This window comes from Equus przewalskii, chromosome 3 (genome assembly GCF_037783145.1).
Source record: "Equus przewalskii isolate Varuska chromosome 3, EquPr2, whole genome shotgun sequence".
In the NCBI taxonomy this organism is placed as follows: Eukaryota; Metazoa; Chordata; class Mammalia; order Perissodactyla; family Equidae; genus Equus; species Equus przewalskii.
The window spans coordinates 56,480,240-56,502,012 of record NC_091833.1 but is presented as its reverse complement, the minus strand read 5'-3'; the positions used below and the strand labels follow the sequence as shown (position 1 = coordinate 56,502,012).

Below are 21,773 nucleotides of genomic sequence, written 5' to 3'. Positions count from 1 at the left end.
CGAGGTTACTGAATTTTGGTGGGCAAGGGAGGGAAGACAAAGAAAACAAGAAAACCATGTTATCAATTTTTCTCAATTAAAGATTAACTTCAAAGAAATTAATGCACTGAAATTAAGCCTGGATGTATTTAAATAACTTCTAGCAGGAAAAGTAATCTATCAATTTAGCAAATATTTTCCCATCATAGTACCAAACGTCTGAAAAAGTTAAGTTTCCTGATTTCTTCCATTTGCATAGCTTCATGTAAATACATTCCACAGTACAATTTTATCTGTTAGCTTGGTAAATCATCAAGAATACAGGGGTAGTCTCTTCTCTCTGTCTTTACTCTGAAACAGACACACTATATTTGTTTTAAATACCAAATATAATTTTTTCAAGATAAGACGTTACTTTGTAAGTATAAAGTGCAATTCAAATTTAAGGCAGAATTATAGCTTTTGTATATTATCGGGGTGGAGCAATCTCTGCCTTGAAGAGAGATCAAGTGCTTGAATTGCTTTAAATTTCTACAAAGTGAGCAAAAATCTCAAGCTATCATGTTGATAAATACCTCAACCATTAGTGAGATCGACTTAGGTTGTAATGGCTCCGTTTGTCCGCCTGTCGACCCTGCCATGTTACTGCCAGTGTTTCCCCAGAGGCTAGCTTCCCTGAGGATAATTTATTCCCCCTTTTGTGACAAAAGAGCTGAAGTTTAACTATATTGAGATGAAAGCTATAACCATCAGCCCCCTCCAGATGAAACTCACGGGGCTTTGTTCGCAATTTGCGGCTAAAATAACACAAATCTTTCCAATTTCATGCTAAATCTTTCAACAGAACTTATTCAAGCTAAAGTCCATCAATAACTTCAGCAAGAAAAATTGTAATTAGGGGGCCGGCCCAGTGGCGCAGCGGTTAAGTGCACACGTTCTGCTTCATCAGCCATGGTTCCCGGGTTCAGATCCCGGGTGCAGACATGGCACTGCTTGGCAAGCCATGCTGTGGTAGGCGTCCCACATATCAAGTAGAGGAAGATGGGCATGGATGTTAGCTCAGGGCCAGTCTTCCTCAGCAAAAAGAGGAGGATTGGCAGCAGTTAGCTCAGAGCTAATCTTCCTCAAAAAAAAAAAAAAGAAAAATTGTAATTAGAAATTCCATTCTAAAGTTTCCCTAATACAAATAAAAAGATGAAATTTAACAAATAAATGTAATAAAACAACATCACCTTTATCTCCCCTGGTGGTCAACTACTAATTTCTTGAAAGAGGAATCTGTGGTGATAACCCATAAGAAGAGAGTTTTGAAAAGCCAATTAGTCACCTGGAGAATTTTGAATTAAACCTTTTATAAACAGAAAAAAAAAATCCAAAGGGAATACCCAGAGAGTTCTTTTCTCCTTCTTAGTATAATTATAAAAATAATTGCAAATTCCCAAGCATGATAAATTCCATTTAAAATATAATCCATTGATTTATTTATAGGGTCCAATTATCCTCCCTTCTGTACTGTCCATTCAGTTTCCTATATTTTAAAACAAATCACAGTTGTAGAGTATTTATCTTGAATCCAGCTATAAAAATATTTAGTTTTTTACACTACAATTTTTTCCTAAAAATTAAACACAATAATATATGTAAACTCCTAAAATAATTTAATCTTTGTTCCATTCTGCATTTACATTTGGCCTGTCCACTGGAAGTACTGATACGTGATAGAACCAAATTCTACGTTTTCTCTGAAAATCTCCATTAATTAGGGGGGAAAAAAGCCCAGGTGTAACTAGAAAGGAATTCAATAAATCTCAGTCTGTGTTTCTGAAAAACATATTATTTAAAGAGAAATTTTAAATGCTAGAACCAAATGTCAGAAGAAACTGGATTTTTTTCATTCAATAAATACCTAACGATTAAAGGAAAAGCTTTGGCTTAGAGAATATATATTATTCCCTTGCATTTTAGGATGGTGTTTACCAAAATATCGTAAATACTTAATAGCAACTGTTCCTAGCGCTTCTAGCAAAAGGCAGTAAAATGAAACATAAACCTCAGCTGTGAAAGCCCCGGAGTTTTGCTTTGCATTTCATCACTCCACTTCCCCATGGCCTGTTTAGGTTAACCCAGATTCTAACGATCACCAGAGACAGCTCCACTGAATTCCAAACAGGAATATTATGAGCTCCAGCGAAACTGTTCATCATTAAAATGGAAAGAGCAACAACAGCCGTCGAGTACTCAGCCTCTGGCTCCAGTCGCCTGACTGATCCCTAAGAAACACCATATTTGGAGGAGGGGTAATCACACATTCCAATCCAAATTTTTATTTCATACTTCTTCCACAAAGCCTATAAAACTTTCACGATATCAAGGCGGTGAGGAACTCTATGCGCAAAGGATGGAAGTGTCTAAGACTGTTTATGAAAATCTTAAACTTGAAATCACAAACCCAGGCTCACAGAGCTCAGTTTGCAAGAACTACTACTACGTCTCACTTACAAACAAAATCCAGATCTTTAGAACTATACTGTGTTCGAAACAGCAAAGCAATGTCCTTCTTAATCTCTTTCTTCAAGATAATGACCACCTGAACTGGACATCAAGATTACTTCTTACAGTTTAAAATGTATCTAAAATTATGAGCCTTTCCTGCTCCCCAGAGAAATACTCACAGAATTAATGATTCCCTTAAGAGCTTGAAATCCACCTGTGACAGGGAAAACTTGTTCCTTGGAATCAGCAATTCTTTCGAGCTTTAGAAAAAGGAGGAAAATTTAAATTAAGGGGTGGTTGAGACATACAACACTTTATATACTTCATTACATTTCAGTTATGTTCATCTGAAAAATTAGTTTTGTTTTCAGTAAGGAAACCTATCAAATCAGACATTATTAACGTGGGGCTCAAGACACACAGCCATTTTTATAGAAAATCTTTTAACAAGTGATTAGTGTCATAATAAGTCATCAGTGGAAAGAATCTGATAAACTCTCCTTAAGACAATTATGTGACTTAAAGTTTGTAGATTTGCTGTACTCACCTGAGCTTGTTCAAAGTCAAGGACACCAACACAATAAACTCTAGCCCCAAGCGACCTGGATAACTTTGCCTTGGGAGATTGGGGGAGAAAGAGAAAGAGAGAGAGAGAGAGGTGAATTATTCAGATATCAGGCCATACATGCAGAGATACTCAGCAAAGTACACTGGGGTGTAAAGAAGAGTTTCAGTTCAACACTCACCTCTTTCTCTGCATATGATGGCACCAGACCATCCAGCTTACCATCTGTCAGAGCAATTATGATACTGGAGGTTTTTAAGCCTCCTGCTTTCTGAATCTGATCATTTGCCTGAAAATGAAGAATAATTATCCAACTCACAATTTAATCTTAACTTTTAAGCAGCATGTTCCATCAAGCTGAATTTGAAGTCTGATAAAATCAAAATATTATAGACTGGCTTTTCAAACAGAGTATTTGGGTTAACTATTTTATTTGAAATATGCATATATTCACATTGTAGAGTAGTTACTACTAGGTTTAAACGATATAGATTCTTAGCTTTGGGTGACTAGTCTGAATATAACCACAGAGAAAATGGAAAATTCCTTAAAAGGCAAAATGCCATACAAACTTTTCTTATCACCACAGTAAATAACGTTTTTTATCAGTCTCATCCCTAAAACCACTAAAAGCCTTTAAAAAATTTTTTTTTACAATAAACATGTAATGGAGTCTATGAGTTTTACTAGAGAGTTATAATTTATTTCATTACAGAATAAGAAAACATTCTCTCCCATACTCATAAATGTGAAAGAACTTACTAGCTTTAGTCCTTCATGGATGTACGTCTCTCCCACTGGACGAACATGTTTTAAATCCTCCAAGCCTTGACTGATTTTGCCTCTGAAAATAATGTATTATAATATTAAACAAAAGAAAAATGCGCAAAGATCACAATAAGCACTTCTCAGAAAACATGGCAGTATTGCAACTAAGGTGTCTTTGGTAAGAAGGAAAGAACACGGGTTTTGAGGGCAGATAGCTCCTCATACTTCTTGTCATTTTAGTGAATATTTAATAACAGCTGTATTTAATTACAAAAAAATAAAATAAAAGTACTAACAATGTGAAATGTCTTTAAAAATTTAAGTATATTCTAGGCATTTTGAGCTGAGAACAGATATCTTCGATCATGTTTATTTTACTAAGTGCAAAGGAGTAAAACATTTTCCTTCATCCAAAAAAAAAAAGCCAAGGATTGAGCAGTTCGGCTTAAGTGAGAAAGTATTTTTGAAGCACTCACCCCACCTCCTTACAAGCTGGAAATTTTCTTTGTTACCTGCAAATTCCTAAAGCACTACTTAACCCTTACTTACAGAAATTAACAGTTTGTACTTTATTCTCTCAGAGTCATAAGTCTCACGGTCTAGTCATTTTGTACCATCTCCTCACTCATCCAGACACCAGCTCATTCTCTTGAACACTGTAGGTACTTAATACATACTTGATGAACAAATAAAAGAATAAATGGGTGGATGGATGATAATGGACTCTTGAGAGAGGCAATATGAATTAAAAAGGTGAAAAACCATAGAATAATCTTTTCCATCGCTACTAATTAGTCGTCCCGATGGGGTTTGTCTAAATGAAGTATGACTACAACGTTGAGCTATTTTGTGTGTTTGAGTAAGAAAAGACCCATTTTTCAGTTTTTTTAATATAGGTTCCAATGACCTCTTTAAAAATAAAGAAACCACAAGAATCTTAAAAGAGAAATACAATAATGTTGCAAAAGTAATCCAAAATAAACTCAAAACTTCCTTTTAAAATTTTAAATTTAAAAGATCAGCAGAGACCTTCTTAATATATTATTTTCAGAATTTTCATTTTTAAATAGAAACAAAGAAAAATATCTTGCAAAATAAAAAAATCTTGAAATGGTAAACTGAAGTATAATGCTTTAAATAAAACATGAAGAATACTCACACTACTGAGGATGATAGATAAAAGGAACTTAATTATAAAAAGTGTATTATGTGAACATCAAGGAACTTACAAAATTATATATATATACACACACACACATATATGTATATATGTATATGTGTATATATGTATATATCATATGCTATTAAAATATATGTCAAAAATAGTAAAAAATAAATTATTTTGTCATGCTCCAATGTTGTGTTTCAAACATTTGAAATAAATGAGTCATTCACTGGAGCCTCACTCACATTTTAAAAGTAACTTATTGATTATATTTTAGTATTGTAATGTAAATTATAATCAGATAAGTTCTCCATCTCAAGAAGTTTCCAGCAAACACAAGACAACTTTCAAAGTATGATCCTAATCTTCCCCCTTCATGATTTAGTCATCTCTACCACCCATGTTGATTAAAAACATCCTACTGTAAAATATTTTAACTAACTTAATTTAATTTAGTATTTTTACTTTTTAACTAGACTGGAAGTTTACAGTGGGCTATCACCATACCTAATATTTATAATATATCTCCCTACTCTGCAAGTAAACTTAATTACAATGCCTTTTACAAAGTAAGTGTTCAACAAATTTTTGAGTCTACCACAGGAAAAAAGCTCATAATTCCAAAGATGATGGAGTAAATTACATAATTTATAAGCTTGTTTTATCTAAATATTTATGTTTAGTATCTACAGAAACAACTTGAAACTGATTCTGTCTGAATGCAGACAAAAACCAAATATTTGGTGCTTTCCAGAAATGAGTGGCAGCATGTGCTTAAGCATTAATGTTTGCTGCCAAAAGGGAAATGAAAAAGACAACTGAAATTCAAGTTTACACAGATAGATTTTGTATGGTAAAAATCGCCCTCCCCTTTCAGTTCAGATTTAGCTCACCATTACTTCTGAGGACAAGACAACACCAGCAGAAGACCCTAAGCTGAAGGAACCTGCCAAATGTGGGATTCACAGTCTTTGGGGAAGGTGGGCCTCTGCTGGCTTGTTTCATTGGAAGAGGCAGAGCACCTCCAGCTTTTCTATCCATATTCACCTGCCGCCATAAGATTTAACCTGCACTGAATCCCATTATTACTTTTGCAGCTGCACAGTCATAGGAGGAAGTGTTCCTTGCTCACAGCCAATAACATCAACACATGTGCGTCCTGGTCTTGTCTCCTTCCAGGATAACTACACAGTCTGTCAGCCTGTCCCCCATCAACAAGTGTCACTTTAGGGAAAACAGAAGCTAAAACAAGACAGGACAGATCCTTCGAATGACAGGCCTTCGAAAGATCTCAAGCAACCAAAATAAGTTCTAAATTTCTCTACTAGAAAACGGTTAATGGGGGGAAAACAAAGGGATGTAGTAGGTTGAAAACAAAGTTCATTCATCTATACTGTGACTAAAAGAAAACTCTAAAGGAAAACAAGGGAGAACATAATAAAATAAAGAAGAAAAGATGTACATGTTCTAAAGACCAGCTCAAACCCAACATCTTAGAAGATCAGCCTTACTGAGTTTGGCTTTAATGTTATGCCTTCAACTACAAGGAGTAGCAATATTGAAACTACTTTGGTATTTGTTGTGAAGCTGTAGTCAAGGATGCCGCTATCCTGACACACAATGTGCCCTATAAGGTCTTGCGGTACACGTTTCTTGTCATCCCTGAGTAATCGCTATATACTTCCTCCTTCCTGCTAACCACGACTACGTAAACTGTTTCTTGCCCCGACTATCGCGAAGCCCACAGTAAATTTGTTACTCATTCACAAAATACTGCTAAGTTCCTGTCGTTATCATGTTGGAACTTCCTCTTTTCCTAGATCTTAACTTTTCTTTTTATATGTTATTTTCTGCAGTGTTGTTATGTTCTGTATAGCTTCAAATACATTTCGGAAAAGAGGCAGAATTTAAACAAATAAAATGAGATATTAAACTTCTGATTTTTTTTTTGTTGAGAATCAGAGGACCAAATTCTACAATCAACTCTTCTTTAGTTTATATTTGTATTGATTGGAGAGAGAGAGGGGAAAAAAGGCAAATACACACTGACATTTTTTTTAATCTATAAAATTAACACCTCAGGGGGCTGGCCCTGTGGCCGAGTGGTTAAGTTCGCGCGCTCCGCTGCAGGCGGCCCAGTGTTTCGTTGGTTCGAATCCTGGGCGCGGACATGGCACTGCTCATCAAACCACGCTGAGGCAGCGTCCCACATGCCACAACTAGAAGGACCCACAACGAAGAATATACAACTATGTACTGGGGGGCTTTGGGGAGAAAAAGGAAAAATAAAATCTTTAAAAAAAAAAAAATTAACACCTCAGCTCTGTTAGTATCTCTCAAATTTCTCTCTGTTTTGTAGGGAAAGGAAAAGATAAAAAGGGAAGGGAAAGGAAAAGATGAGAAGGGAAGAAAACATAGCAACTACAACTGCCACGCACTGTACCACATCAATGACTTTTCTCCATCCATACAATACTTTGGATTATGGAAGGTGTACACGAAATCATAACTAAAGTAAAGAAATTTTTACTTTAATGGTGGCATAATAATAAAATGGTATAATAAAATGGTTGACGGAGAATTCTAACTTGCCCAAAAAACACAATTAAGGCATAATTTTAAGTCCCTTCTACTTCTGACTAAGGATACATGTTTCTACAATGTATCTGTATAGTACCTGAACTTCCTAATGCACATCATCTTAACTTTCCAGATTTCAAAGATCTTTTCAGATTTCAGTCAGTCTACACACATCTGCTGAGCACCTTCCACGTGTGGACACTGTGATTCTATATGGTGCCATGAGAATGACTTACACATAGTCCAGTGGCTACTCACACACATCTCTACAGATATAGTATAGTTCTCCAGCCTGGCGTCACCTCAAGAGCTTTTTAAAAAATCTCTTCAAGGCTCTGATTGAAGAGATTCTAATTACTTGGTTTGTGATGGGGTCAGGGTATTTTTCGGAAACTCCCCAGAGTATCCTAATGTGCAGGCAGAATGAAGAACCTCTGATCTAATCTAATTTAAAACCTTTCCATGTTGTTGGAATGCTCTTTACCTTACCTATTTTGCCAGTCCTTCTATTGAAGGGGTTTTTGAGTAACTAGGATAATCTTTAAAACTAAAATACAATACGTAAAGAACTCATATAACTCAGCAATAAAAAAATGAACCACCTGATCAAAAAATGGGCAGAGGATATGAACAGACAGTTTTCCAAAGAAGATATACAGATAGCCAAGAGGCACACGAAAAGATGTTCAACATCACTAATTATTAGGCAAAGGCAAATCAAAACCACAATGAGATATCACCTCATACCCATCAGAATGACTCTTATTACAAAGATAAGAAATAACAAGCATTGGAGAAGATGTGGAGAAAAGGGAACCCTTGTACAACCGCTGGTGGGAATGCAAACTGGTGCAGCCACTATGGAATACAGTATGAAGATTTCTCAAAAATTAAAATAGAAATAACATATGATCCAGCTATTCCACTGCTGGGTATCTATCCAAAGAACATGAAACACTAATTCGAAAATATATATGCACCTCTATGTTCACTGCAGCATTATTCATAATAGCCAAGATTTGGAATCAACCTAAGTGCCCATCAACAGATGAATGGATAAAGAAGGGACAGTGTATATATATATATACCATAATACCCTTGAGGGTATTGTGCCAAGCAAAATAAGTCAGACAGAGAAAGATAAATACCGTATGATTCCACTCATATGTGCAAGATTGACAAACAAATAAATACACAGATACAGAGAACAGATTGGTGGTTACCAGAGGATAAGGGGTTGGAGGTAGGGTGAAAGGGGAAAAGGGGCACATATGTATGATAACAGATGGAAACTAGATTTTTGGTGGTGAACAGAATGCAGTCTATACAGAACCCAAAATACAAGGATGTACACTCGAAATTTATACAATGTTATAAACCAATGTGACCTCAAGGAAATAAAAAAATTTTAAAAAAGAACAAAGTCCTCAGATTCCATTGACAAACATGGACAGCACCTACCAGAACACTCAGACATGAGAAGAGGTGGAACCAAACAAGAGCATCTGCCTCAACTCCTCTCGTCCCCCAGGAACTAAGCCAGGCTACAGCCAACGTTCAGCCCTCAGAGCAGGATAGGGGAGGCAAGGGTTAAGACCTGGAATCACAGTGTTTCCCATCCCACTTCCTACATTACTTGCTATGGATCTGAGTTGCTGTTTCCTTATCTGCAAAATGGGAATAAAAACACTTATCTTGTAAAGAAAAAATTTTGTGAGACTTCTGTGTATCAAATTATGATCCACTCTATTGGACAAAAGCCACATGCACAAAATTTCTTCAAAAGAAGCTCCTCTCTACTTTAGGCTGTAACTTAGGTGAGACATATACCAAAAGATTCTTAGACGCCCTATGTTTACCTGAGAGTATCTATGAGGCACATCTTTTAGATTCTTACAAGCCTTCTTGTCTAGATGAGAGGGTCTACAAGGCATCATCTTAAATCTTTCTGAAGTCATAACAAAGGGTCTTTCAACTGCACCCTTACCTGATTTTTCCTCTGGTGCCTCATTTCACAGGCAGAAATCTGGGTTTGCTCATTGATCTAAGGGCATTTCTTAAATTAGGGAGTATTTTGCCAAGAGAGACTGGGCATAAGAAAGTGTTTTATTTTCAAATCCATCAAGTCCTGCTCTATGTTTTCTCTAAATCCTCTTTGAAAACGGAAGATTGCCTCCTTTAGCTCATCTCATGCCTCTCATACACCATCATAAGCAGCTGAAACAAGCTGACAGACATCTTCAACATTCTTCCTGGAAATCTCCTTAGCTATATCCACAGGTTCATTATGTACATTTTCTATTTTTCACCATTCTACCAAACTTTCCACCACTACATACATGGTCATCTGTGTTTCAGCTTCCAATAACAATTGGCCCTTCCAGTCTTTACTATCAATCTCCTCAAGGTCATTTAGCTCCCACCCTAGTCACAATTCCTATTTTTGATTATCTATTGCTGCATAATAAACTACTCTGAAATTAGTGGTGTAAACACAATTTATTGTTTCTCATGATACTGTGTATTGCATGGGCAGTTCTTATGCTTCACATGTTGTCAGCAGGGAAGTTGGAATGGCTAGAAGTGTTGAAACGGCCTCACTCACAGGGTCAGCAAGTTGGTGCTGGTGCTCCTGCTGGCTATTGCCTAAGATCTCAGCTAGGACTATTGACCAGAGTCTTCATTCTCCTCCACGTGGCTTCTCTACATGGCTAGGCTGAGTTTCCTGCTACCATGGCAGTCTCAGGTAGTCAAAGTTTTTATATGGCAGCTGGCTACCAAGAGCAGAAGAAAAGAAACTCTTATGCCTTATTAAGGCTTAGGCCTAGAATTGGCAGTTTCATGTTTATGTCTGCTGCATTCTATTTGTTAAAGTAAGCCATAGGCCCGGCCCATTAGCAAAATGTCTGATACACAGTTAGTGCCCAGTGAACTCTATCTACTACTTTTATTGTCTCCTTCCATTAATAAACCACAGTATTAACCAGACTGACAAAATAAGAAAAAACTCCACAACTAGAAGGACCTGCAACTAAGATATACAACTGTGTACAGGGTGGGTTTGGGGAGATAAAGCAGAAAAAAAAAAAAAGATTGGCAACAGTTGTTAGCCCAGGTGCCAATCTTTAAGAAAAAAAAAAAAAGAAAAAATTATATGAGGGTAAATTTGTTCATTCATTCAAATATACTCACTAAATTTATTTTTTATTATATACTGCTATACTACATACTGCATGAAGGATAAATTACTAAAAAGTAATTGCTTTCTACTAGCTTCTCAACTTAAAATTTTGTAAAGGTTTCAAAAGAGTAGAAGGTTATTTTCTAAACAGAAACATGGCTAATATATTCTATTATCTTAGGAACTGGCAGGTTTGGTTATCTCTTATTTCACTTTATATAAAAACCTGTTTATTGTTTATTTAGCACGTCACTCTAAAGCCAACATATGTCAAGATCTCTATAGTCCAGAGTCCAGACCAATGAATCCCAGGTAGCGGTCCTGGATTCACAAATTCCGCTTACAAAATGCTTTGCACAATCAGGGTTTTGTGAAAAAACGTTAACCAGTTTAGCCTACATTTACCAAAGCATGGTACACAGATCACACCTGAAGTCCACACCTGCTGCATTTTGTATACTTTTACTCCATTTCCCCATTCACTGCCTGACTGAGCCATGAGAAATTGACCTCTGCATTTTACCCCTTCAGCATGCCAGGTCTGTCTCCCAGGCATGAGTAACAATGTATTTAATTTTCTGGAACATACTCATAAAGCAGATGTGGGACTTCACTGAAAGTAACTATTAACATACTCATCACTAGATTCTGAGCTGCTGCCATGCCCGGACCTCTCAGGATTAGCACAATATGTGGCCAAAGCCGACTTTTCTAAACAAGATAATTGCTTCCTTAATAGAATTAAAAACAAACAAACAAAAATAAACTACAGTCACTTCCTCTCTCCACTTCACTGGTTTGTAAGAAAACAGAATAAATTTAGAGCATGAATCTGTCTTTGAATTATGACAAATTCTGACTAATTGTGAAAATTGGAGAAGAGGAACAGAGCAAGACTGAAGCAGTGCAGTGGTGAAGTGCTCGTGCTCAGGAGGCAGACCGGAGCGTGAATCCTGGCTCTAACTACTTAGCTGTCACATCAAGCAAAGTCACTTGACTTCTCTAAACTTCTATTAGAATCCTGGCACATGATGAAAATGATGATGATGGTGTACATTGATAACCTCCAAATCCCATTTCAACCTTAGCCTCCTTACTACCCAGTCAGCAGCTAGGCCTTCTTATGCATTATATGCATTTAATTGTCCCAACATTGCTGTATGGTAGGAATCATTAGCTCCTTTGAACTGGCAAGGGAATTGGACAGCAAGGAGTAAAGTAACTTGTCCAAGGTCACACAGCTAGTAGATAGCACCTATGTCTATTTGACCCAAGGTCCAATGCTGATGTTTTCATTTTAACAAGGAGCTTTCAGCACCCTTCAAGGTAATACTTGGACATCTTCTGTTCCTAATGCTGACTCTTTCCAACCCCTCAATTCCATTCTGATTCCAACATAGCTATCTCTGGCTACAGAAGAAGTCAGTAACATTCCCTTTTAATTTAAGCATTTGTTTAATTTTTTGCAAATAGTATATTAATGTTGACCTAAAATTGAATAACCTAAATGTATGGAAATTAAAAATATGAAGGCTCTTTCCACGTTGAATCTCACTGCTAAAACAGTATCATTGTTAGCAGTTTGTTGCATATTTTCCAGACTTTCTTCCACGTATTTATGATTACATACATACACACCATAAAAACATTTAAAGATTCTTTTTGTTTTTATTTTACAGAAATAAAATCATACTTAGCAGTGTTCTGCAACTTGCTTTTCTCAATTAATATATCTTAGATATATTTTATGTCAATATATATGGATTTTCTAATTCTTTTAATGACTGTATAGTATCCCATTCTATGTATATACTCTAACTTAATTATAGTATCATCAATTGATGAGCATTTAGATTGAATACAGTTTTCACTATTATGAACAATGCTGCGGTGTCTAATTTTGCAGATACCTGTCTTTGCACACTGGTGCCAGTACTTCAGCAGGACATAGTCCTAAAAGTAGCATTGCTAATAGGAAGCTTCTACATTTTTACAGATACTGCCAAATTTCCCTGCAAAATGAATGAACTAATTTTTAAGTTACCAACTCTCACAAAAGACTATTTTATCACAAGTGAATTTCTAACTCAGACTTTAAGGAATTAGAAGAAATCCTTTCAGATAACAGAAAGATGTATATTATCTAAACAATCAAATGACTTCTCTTTAATTTCCTACAAGTTTCCCTAACGAATATTTTTTCTTGGTAATTGATTATTATGCTCAGGTCAAACAATTATATGACTTTTTCAATTTGGGGACAAGTAACTGAAAAGAGAAGTGGAAATGCTTATAACTGATTTATAAGAGTGGGAAGGGGAAAATTACACACACAAGTCATCATTTATCATTTCTCAAAGAGAGAAAATATACGATAGTAGTTAATAGAGTCAGACCAACTCAATCATTCATTCAACAAATATTTATTGAGCATCTACTGTGTGCCAGGCTCTGTTCTGGGTGTTGGATATATGGGTGAGCAAGACAAAGAAGGCCCCTCTGATCACATGTAGTTTACATTAGGGTCGTGGAGTTAAAAATGATTAATTAACAGAACAATTTCAAAAAGTGATAACCAAATAGAGTATTGTGAGAGATTACTGAGGAGGAAGGACAAAGTTCCTTCAGACATGATGGCCAGGCAAGGCCTCTCAAAAAAGGTGATACATGGGATGAGGCCTAAATGACAAGACTGAGCGAGCCAGGGGAAGACATGGGGCAGAGAAAGAGCAAAGTTCCTAATGTGGAAACAAACTTGGCCTGTTCAGGGAATAGAAAGAAAGCCAATGGGCTAGACTGTGGCACACGATGTGGCAGGAGAGGACTGGGTGAGGCAATCAGGTAGGGCTTTTAGGCAATTGGGAGATGTGTGCTTTGTATTCTAAGCCATTAGATTGTCTTAAGCATGAGAGTGGCATGATCTACTTTATAATTTAAGAGACCATTCTGGCTAATATATTGCTTGCAACTTATTAACTATGTGTCCTTGGACAAGCTACATTACCTTTCTTAGCTTCAGTCTCCTCATTTGTAAAGTTGAGATAATAATAATATGTATTACATGGAGTTTATATGAGGATTAAATGAGGTAATGAATGGAAAGCATTTTGCACACTGCCTGACACATAATAATTGTTCATTAAATGTTTTCAAGTACCTCACTTTTATATCATTAAGATTATATTGAACAGAACTGAGCATAATTCACTATCCCCAATTATGCAATATAATAACTAAAAATATCCTTTAAAATTAGTCTTGATTCAAATTCTCTAATATTGAGAGGCTGGATTTTTCCATCTTGAATCAAGACTCAGCGCTTACCTCTTACCTGATCCTATATTACAGCCTGGAGCCATTTATGTGCATGTGCACACCCCCTACTCTCACAAATGCTAGATTATTCATCTTTGCATTACCCTCAGAGCCCACAATGCTTAATACATTATATATAAGGTAGGCAAGTAGGTAGGTAGGTAGGTGAATGGATGGACTAACAGATATAGGGAAGATAAGAATCATGGGGGCAAGAGAAAAGGGAGTGTTCCAAATGGAAATATTTAAAAGAATATGGTTTTTAAATGAGTATATAAAATGTACAACTGATCATTTCTTGCCATGTTTATTATTCTATTCATGCATTTACATAGCATCAGATGCCATGCTGAAACCCTAACAGAAGACATGGCCCTGCCATGCGGACTTATCGCCTTCCACACTTGCTTCCTCTCCTGAGAATATTTAGCAACACTGAGAAACGTGAAAGAGGCGTACTTCTCATATTTACCAAAGTATTGAAGAACTGTGAGTAATAAAACCAAAATTGTGAAACCTGCCATACTTAACCTTTGCATTTCTCATGCACTCAGATCTATTTATGAGGGTGATATATGACATCAAGAAAGTTTATATGCAGAATTCCAATTTCTAGGCTTGGAAACAAAGACCCACAATAGCTGTGGAAACATTTGTTCAGTGATCTTGCATCTAAATATGTGAATTATTTCCAAACACTGGAAAGTGTGTAATGGATGAAAAGTGACCCTATATCCAAATATAGAGGACCAGAGAAAATTGAGAAGTTACTGATGTAATGAGATAAAATTCATAAGAGAACAACCAAGAGCAGAAAACAATATCCTTTAGTGGAGTCTGTTTTGTGATATACAAAGTACTTTTCTATACATTGTCTTATTTCAATCTTCATAATTCTCTTAAGGAAACATGGCAGATTATGGCAGCAGTTTATAGACATAAAAACAGATGCACTGAGTAGATGATTTTACCCAGGTCTCTAAATCAGTAAGTGGCAAAACTGGAACTCTAACCCAGAACTTCTTAGTGTACTTTCTGCCACCCCAAACCAACTCAACATGCCACAGATGGTGCAATTTGCTAAAACTGAATATATTTCTATTTAAAAAGAGACGAAGGAGCCAACTATATATAAAATAAGTTGCAAGTAGCATTATTAAAATTCTTCCTGGAATATTATAAATCCTTTCAAGCAGGATAGTAATCTCTTCATATAAGGGTAATTCCTCCCTGATCATTAAAATACTACATATCCCCTAGCTCCAGATAATAGTGATAATAATAACAAAGTTTTCAACTCTTGAATACATATGTGCCAGACTCTGTCCTATATTCTCCATACTCACTGACTTCAATCCTCACAACAATCTTATGAAGTGGGTATTGTCATCATCATTATTATACAGATGGAAAAAATTAGAGGCATTAAAAGGTTAAGTAACTTGTCCATGACCATTTGGCTAATAAACTGGTTCAGTGACTTAACTGCAACATTATGCTGCCTCTTGAAATAGAAGCCTTTTTATCCCATTCCAACCTCTCCCCTGTCAGACTCAACCAACACTGAGGGAAGAATCTCTAATTTAGTTTAACGATTTAAATCCTTTCTGTGCATGTGTAAGCAATACCAATCTTGTCAACCAGTGACTACACTGTATCTTCAAAGTGCTGAAGGACCCATATGTAAAGTACCTAACAGAGAACCTGGCACAACATATGCAGGTGACAATTACTGAGAGTCTGCTATGTGCCTGGTATCATGCTAAGTGCTTTTCTCTATATATGCACTCCATAAATGATAACATTGTTCCTTTTTTCTCCTAATGGATAGGCTGGATCCAAAGCTGTTTCTCTGGAAATTAAGCTGGGCAACTGAGAAAATTTCTTTTCATGAAGCCAAGGACTGTTCTATCACTGGCTATAGAAGGGTGTATATGGATCATAAGGGACGACTATTGCTCTGACCCTTGATGAGACCCACAGGCACACAAGAAAGTCTGGAAGGGAAGTATCAATGAGAAGTGCAAGGTCATAAGCTGGACTCCCCACCTACAGAGAGATTTCCTCTCCAGAAGAAGTGAAACTTAAAGCACAAAAAAAATTAAAAGATTGTATACATATAATTTTCCAAATCAATTCTGTGAATTATAAATAACTTCTCTCCCTGAGTCCCTTTAAATATTATACTTTCTTGACAATTTTTTTTGCTGAGGAATATTTGACCTGAGCTAACATCTGTTGCCAATCTTTCTATTCTCTTCCTTAAAGAAGATCAGCCTTGAGCTAACATCTGTGCCAATCTTCCTCTATTTTGTATGTGGGTTGCTGCCACAGCACAACTGATGAGTTGTGTAGGTCTGTGCCCAGGAACCAAACCTTGGCTGCCAAAGCAGAATGCACCAGACTTAACCATTACACCATGGAGCCAGCCCACTCTTGACATTTGTAAAGAAAAAATTAATTTATTTAAAAAGCTGTATTCACACGTAACTTTCCATAAATCTATATATTATGCAAAACAAAGTACATCAGCCTCCCTTGCTAAAACTACAGTTTGGAGAAATTTGATTTCAAAATAATGCTAATCCATTCATTCATTCAACAAGAACTGAGCAAGAAGTTTCTTGCATACTTTGTGTTAAATGAAGTGGATACAAAAATGAAGAAGAAAATCTCCCTACTGTGGAACTCATGGTATAGCAAGCAAAACTGATCCCACGGAAAGCAGCCATTCTTCAAAGTATGTCAACAACTACTTCTAACTTGCCACAATGGGTTCAAACCTATAGAAATGGTCATATGAAATACTGTGACATTGGCTTGGAAAAAGCCCCATCTTTTATGATATATAGGTAAATACACACACACACACACACACACAATATATGGGTTTATATATAAAATAGTAAGCAAGTGCCTTTAGAAAGGTAAAAATATTCAGCATCAGTGTACCTCGGAGTAAAACTGGAGATTCAGGATGTCTGCTGAATCTAGTAAATTATCCAAATAGATCCATATCTTTCTCCTCCCTAATGTTCTTCAAATTCCTAGTTGATTAATATAGTACATCAATAAGAAAGATGTAGAACTACTTACAGTAACAGAGAAGGGGAAAGGTAGGAAGCAGTAAATATACAACTAAGGCAGATATCTGGGTTTCATCGTACATTCCACAGCCAATATGGACGATATTGATTTCCAGATGATCTGCTCTTTTCTATCACTCATACCTCCTTTCCCCTCTATTAGTAAAGAGACCCGAATTGTCTTTGCATTTGCTCGCTTCCGCTGAGAGGCCTGAATCACCACTTGGAAATATCAATCATTCCTTTATGATTAGTCTCTACTAAAAGCCTGCAGTGAAAGATAATGCACTAACCTGTCTCCAGTTAATGGCAAAATAATGGTTGCTTGAGAAGAAAACACAATGAAAGATAATCTCATTTGAGGGCTGCAAAATAAGAAAAGAGGCAGTTAAAACATTTTTAAAAGAAATACTCATACAATACAGATGTATAGCTAGAAAGTCTCATTTAAAAGCAGTCTCACTGAATGGTCCAGGCTTCTTTTGAATGGCGCTCCCTAAGTAAGTACACTAACTCTGCTTAGCATTACTGCAGAAGTCATTTTGGATTTAGTCCGTACTTCCCAGAACTCACATACTCCTCCATGATCCACAGGTCATTTAGGAAAAGACGAATTATAAAGATAAATTCTAGGCCAATGTAAAATCCTCATAGAAAACACTTCTTCCCTTGGTGGTCTACCTCATCTCCTTAAAGAAGGCCAAACCCTTCACAGTGATTATCACAAGCAATATTTAGGGCTGGGGAGCAGGCAGTTTGACTTAATGACCACAACTCTGATACGAGTTCATACACAAGTTATCCCAAAGTGGGAACACTTAAGAGTGTCATGGACAATGTGAAAGAGACTAACAAATCATGTTTGATGAGGCATTTTCAGTTTTCCAAGTCTCAGACATCATACTTCCAATTGGCAACAAATGCCCCCATTAGCTACATCTTTTAAGCTTTAGGCATTTATCTCACAGAATGGTTCTTGTGCAACTATTCCTAAGATCTGAAACTAAAAATATAAAACTAAGATCTATAAACTGAAGATCGGAATGATCTCAAAGGCTCATACATATTTTAAAAGTCATTCTACTCAGTAATTACCTTTTATTCACTTCCTATAATATATTGTTAGCAAGTAACTGAGCAACTAAACTTGAGCCAGAGACTATGTATTATAGAATTCCAACTGGCAAACCAGACCAAATAATAAGGGCCCCACTTCTTGAAAATGTCGTATGAAAATAATCCATCACTTTTGATCAAAATTTATGTCATACTCTCTGCACACTCTTGGATTATGTCAGAAAATTTACAAACAACTGTCTCTCCTGCCTTTGACATTTAAGGATATAGGGCCTTGTTTATTTTTCTTTCCTAGACTGTTTCACCCCAGACCCTGTTCAGAAATGAGAGTGTTATACTTGGCTTCTTAAGCAGGAGACTGATGATTAAACACGGACAAGCATACATTTTTATAGGGATAAGTTTACTGCTGCCAATAACTGAAAGCAAGGATTGCCTAGGCCTCTACAGATTGTTTGAAGTTACTTGCAACATGACTTTCAAAATGTTTTGATCATCCAAGCCTGTTTTACAGAAAACATTTGGGCTAACAAGACTGAAAGAAGCAATATTTAATGATACAGTTCCTTTTTTTGTGTCCTTTCCATTATCTTGATAAACTTGCATTTGCTTTTTGCATTTTTTTTCTTTTTAAAAAAAGAGCAGAAAAAAAAGAAAAAACCCTCAAAAGCGTGGCGTCCTGGGGTTATTTTTAAATAGGGATGCCACTAATTCCTAGTTACCTCTAAATAAGAGAGTCAGCTAGATTTCATAGCAGTTATGCTTTTTATAGGAGAGGAAACCGGTCTTTCCTAGTAAGGCTTATTGCATATATAGAACAGTTAAATTTTAAACCAGCCACACACCCACACATTGTGTAAACACAAGTCGTTTCTTTAAACACACACACAAGTGCCTTTTCTGGTAGTGGGTTATTAACACATGTTCATTTGAAGTTTACCAACACTTTTTTTTTTTTTAATGAGGACCTCTAAAATGCTAAGAATTGCGTAGCAAGGAAAATATATTATGGATACTATTAGCATAAAATTTTTTTAATGTGATAAATTATGAGAAAGCATAACTGAAATTCGAAACAGATGAAAATTCAGAAAGGAAAAGACATTTGGAATAGTATTTGAAGATGCTTCCCCAGCCTGAGCCAAGTGTCTGGGATCCAGATGAAATAAGCCCTCAACAATTGAAAGGCTGTCCTAATAACAGCACGTGTGTCATAACGACCTTGAGGCACTTAGTTTCCTGAAATCAACATTTCAGGAAAGACTTTCCTTGCAAAAGATTTCCCAAAGAAACGGAGACCCACACTTTGGTCTACTTCCCTCCACCTCAAACTGCCCTGCTTAGACAAGTAAAGTGGGAGAAATACCTCACAAATCTCTCAGTAAGTTGCTTGACAAAATCGTAAATTTCAATCCAGTTATTTGCCACACTCCCAGACCTGAAAAATGAAATTGAACTGATCAGAAAAACAAAACAGTTACATGGGGGTAGTCTACCCTCTTCTTCAAGCAAAGCAACAGCATCAGTAACTGAAACTTTGGTGCTACAAGAATCAAGCCACTCAACCCATCTTCGGGGACCACCTGCCTGTTAATTGTTTGGAGTAGGATCCTGGCTCTTCAAAATAAACACAGCCTTCTTTTGCCGGAAATGCAAACCACACTGGGTTTGTGAACCCTAGGCTTTTCTTGGCTACAATGACAGCGCTGCGATCAGGATAAAATCAGGCAAACTTTAGCCACCGTGAGGGGGTGAGGACAAACGGGCCGAGAATGAGTCCTGTCTGGGTTCCAGGGACGCAGAAGGCTACCCCAAGCGGTCGCACTCCCACTTCCCAAGACGCCCCCATGACTGGCAAGCAGTGACTTCCCCACCTCCCCAGAAAGCCAAGCAGCTCCAGACTCCTCCCATCGCCCCTCAGCCCGCACAGATCCGAAAGCATTTGCCCTTCGGACGGACATAGCAACAGGGCACCTATCATCCGCTTTCTAACACCCCTCCCCAGGGCGCACACGCTTCTCAGCCTCCCCAGACACGCTCATCCAGTTCCACCCTCACTGGAAGACCCTGGACCTCCCTCCGGCACTCACTTGTCCAGGACGAAGTAGAGATCAAAGGCTCCTCTGCAGGAGGGCTGCTCCTGGGCGCTCACCAGCCCCCCAGGACCGCTGAGCACCAGCAGCCACAGCCCGGGGACCAGCCAGCTCCCGGGACTGCGGGCCAGGGACAGCCCCGCCACCATCCTGCGGCCAGGGGCCTGAGACTTCCCTCCCGCTCGCAGCCCCCTCGGCTCGATTCGGTGGGGACGCTAAGGGTAGCAGTCACCAGGGACACACCGCGGGGTGAGGGGCAGTGGGCAGCTAGGACGCCGGCGCCTGGGGCAGCGGGACCCACTAACTGACAGTGGGAGAGAGAAAGGGAGGGAGGGAGAAAAAGAGGGAGGGAGGTCCTAGGAGGACAAAGGGAGACTCTGCAGCCGCCGCAGCTGCCGCCGGAACTCTTGACGAATCCCAGTGGAAGCGCGATCCAGTCCTCCCCCTCCGGATTCCGGAGAGTTCCTGCAGACAATGAGGGCCCAAGGCGACAGCTCGAAAGAGAAGTTCCCCTTGGTCTCTGGCCGCGCCTCTAGCGCCTGCCTCGGACCCGGACCGCGAGGCGCATTCCGCCGGGAGGGCTGAGGTCCGGGGGCTGTAGTGCGCGGCGGGGCAGGGCCCCCGGGACTCGGCGACGGCCGCGCAAACTTGGAGCGGAGATCCCTCTCTCCTGGTTCCCTTCCTCCGGCGGCCCAACTCCGCCCGGCTCGCCAAACTTTCCTCCTTGTGCTCGGCTCTGGCACGGCGCAGCCGGGCGGTCCCTTCAGGGGAGGAGGCTGAGCCGGCCCTGGGGCTAGAGGCTCGAGAGCAGCCACTCTGACCGGGGCCAAGAGCGCAATCTGGCCAAGTCTTGTCTGAGTGTGTCAGTGTGCGCCTCAGGGCGAGGGCGGGGCCTCATCTGAGCTCGCCGAGCCACACACGCACACTTGTGGGTTCGTGCCGAGTTGAAGATGACTAACGCTTGCCAGATTTTGGAAAGGGGAGAAGGAGTTTAGAAAAACAAATGTCCTCTTGAAACTAAACATACCCATATATCCTGCAGGCCTGGCCTGTTTCAGCAGCTGTGCAGAACAGCTCTCTGTGTGGCTGGGAGACCAAAGACTAGCAATTCCAAGGGAGGTGATGGCCTCCTCACTCCGCCCCACCCCCACTACCACAAGTACACGGTTTTTACTTACCACGCCCCTACCTAAGAAAGGCAACTTCCTCTTTTTTTTATAAACTTACTTTGTAGTTTTGTTTCACCAAGCCAAGAAATGGCAAACTCTTTAGAAGTGGAAAGTTGTACTTCAAAATATTTCATCCCACTCTCATTCACCCTGAACTCCAGATATTAAGAATTTCATCTCGGAGCAAGCTAGGCTGCCCTTGCCAAACGTGCAGGAGCTGAAGTTTGTGTGCATTCAAATTCTCTGCCTACTCATTCTACACCCCCTCCCTCTTCTCCCCTCCCAGCCACCTCCACCTATGA

General features: G+C 38.4%; 1 protein-coding gene across 2 annotated transcripts in view; it reads right to left on the bottom strand.

Annotated features, from left to right (window-relative positions):
- ANTXR2 (ANTXR cell adhesion molecule 2) overlaps window positions 1-21,459 on the bottom strand; it is a 138,811-nt gene extending 117,352 nt beyond the window's left edge. Inside the window, exons 1-7 of one of the 2 annotated variants that reach the window (XM_070612721.1) lie at window positions 21,330-21,459; window positions 19,576-19,647; window positions 17,426-17,497; window positions 3,800-3,881; window positions 3,219-3,326; window positions 3,020-3,088; window positions 2,652-2,732 (exon numbers count right to left, since the gene is read on the bottom strand). In XM_070612721.1, coding sequence (XP_070468822.1) covers window positions 2,652-2,732; window positions 3,020-3,088; window positions 3,219-3,326; window positions 3,800-3,881; window positions 17,426-17,490 — 405 coding nt within the window. In that variant the 5' untranslated portion in view covers window positions 17,491-17,497; window positions 19,576-19,647; window positions 21,330-21,459. Of the gene's footprint in view, window positions 1-2,651; window positions 2,733-3,019; window positions 3,089-3,218; window positions 3,327-3,799; window positions 3,882-17,425; window positions 17,498-19,575; window positions 19,648-20,299 lie in introns of both variants that reach the window. The other variant, XM_008518531.2, reaches the window with a different exon arrangement.
- Window positions 21,460-21,773: the final 314 nt, after the last annotated feature.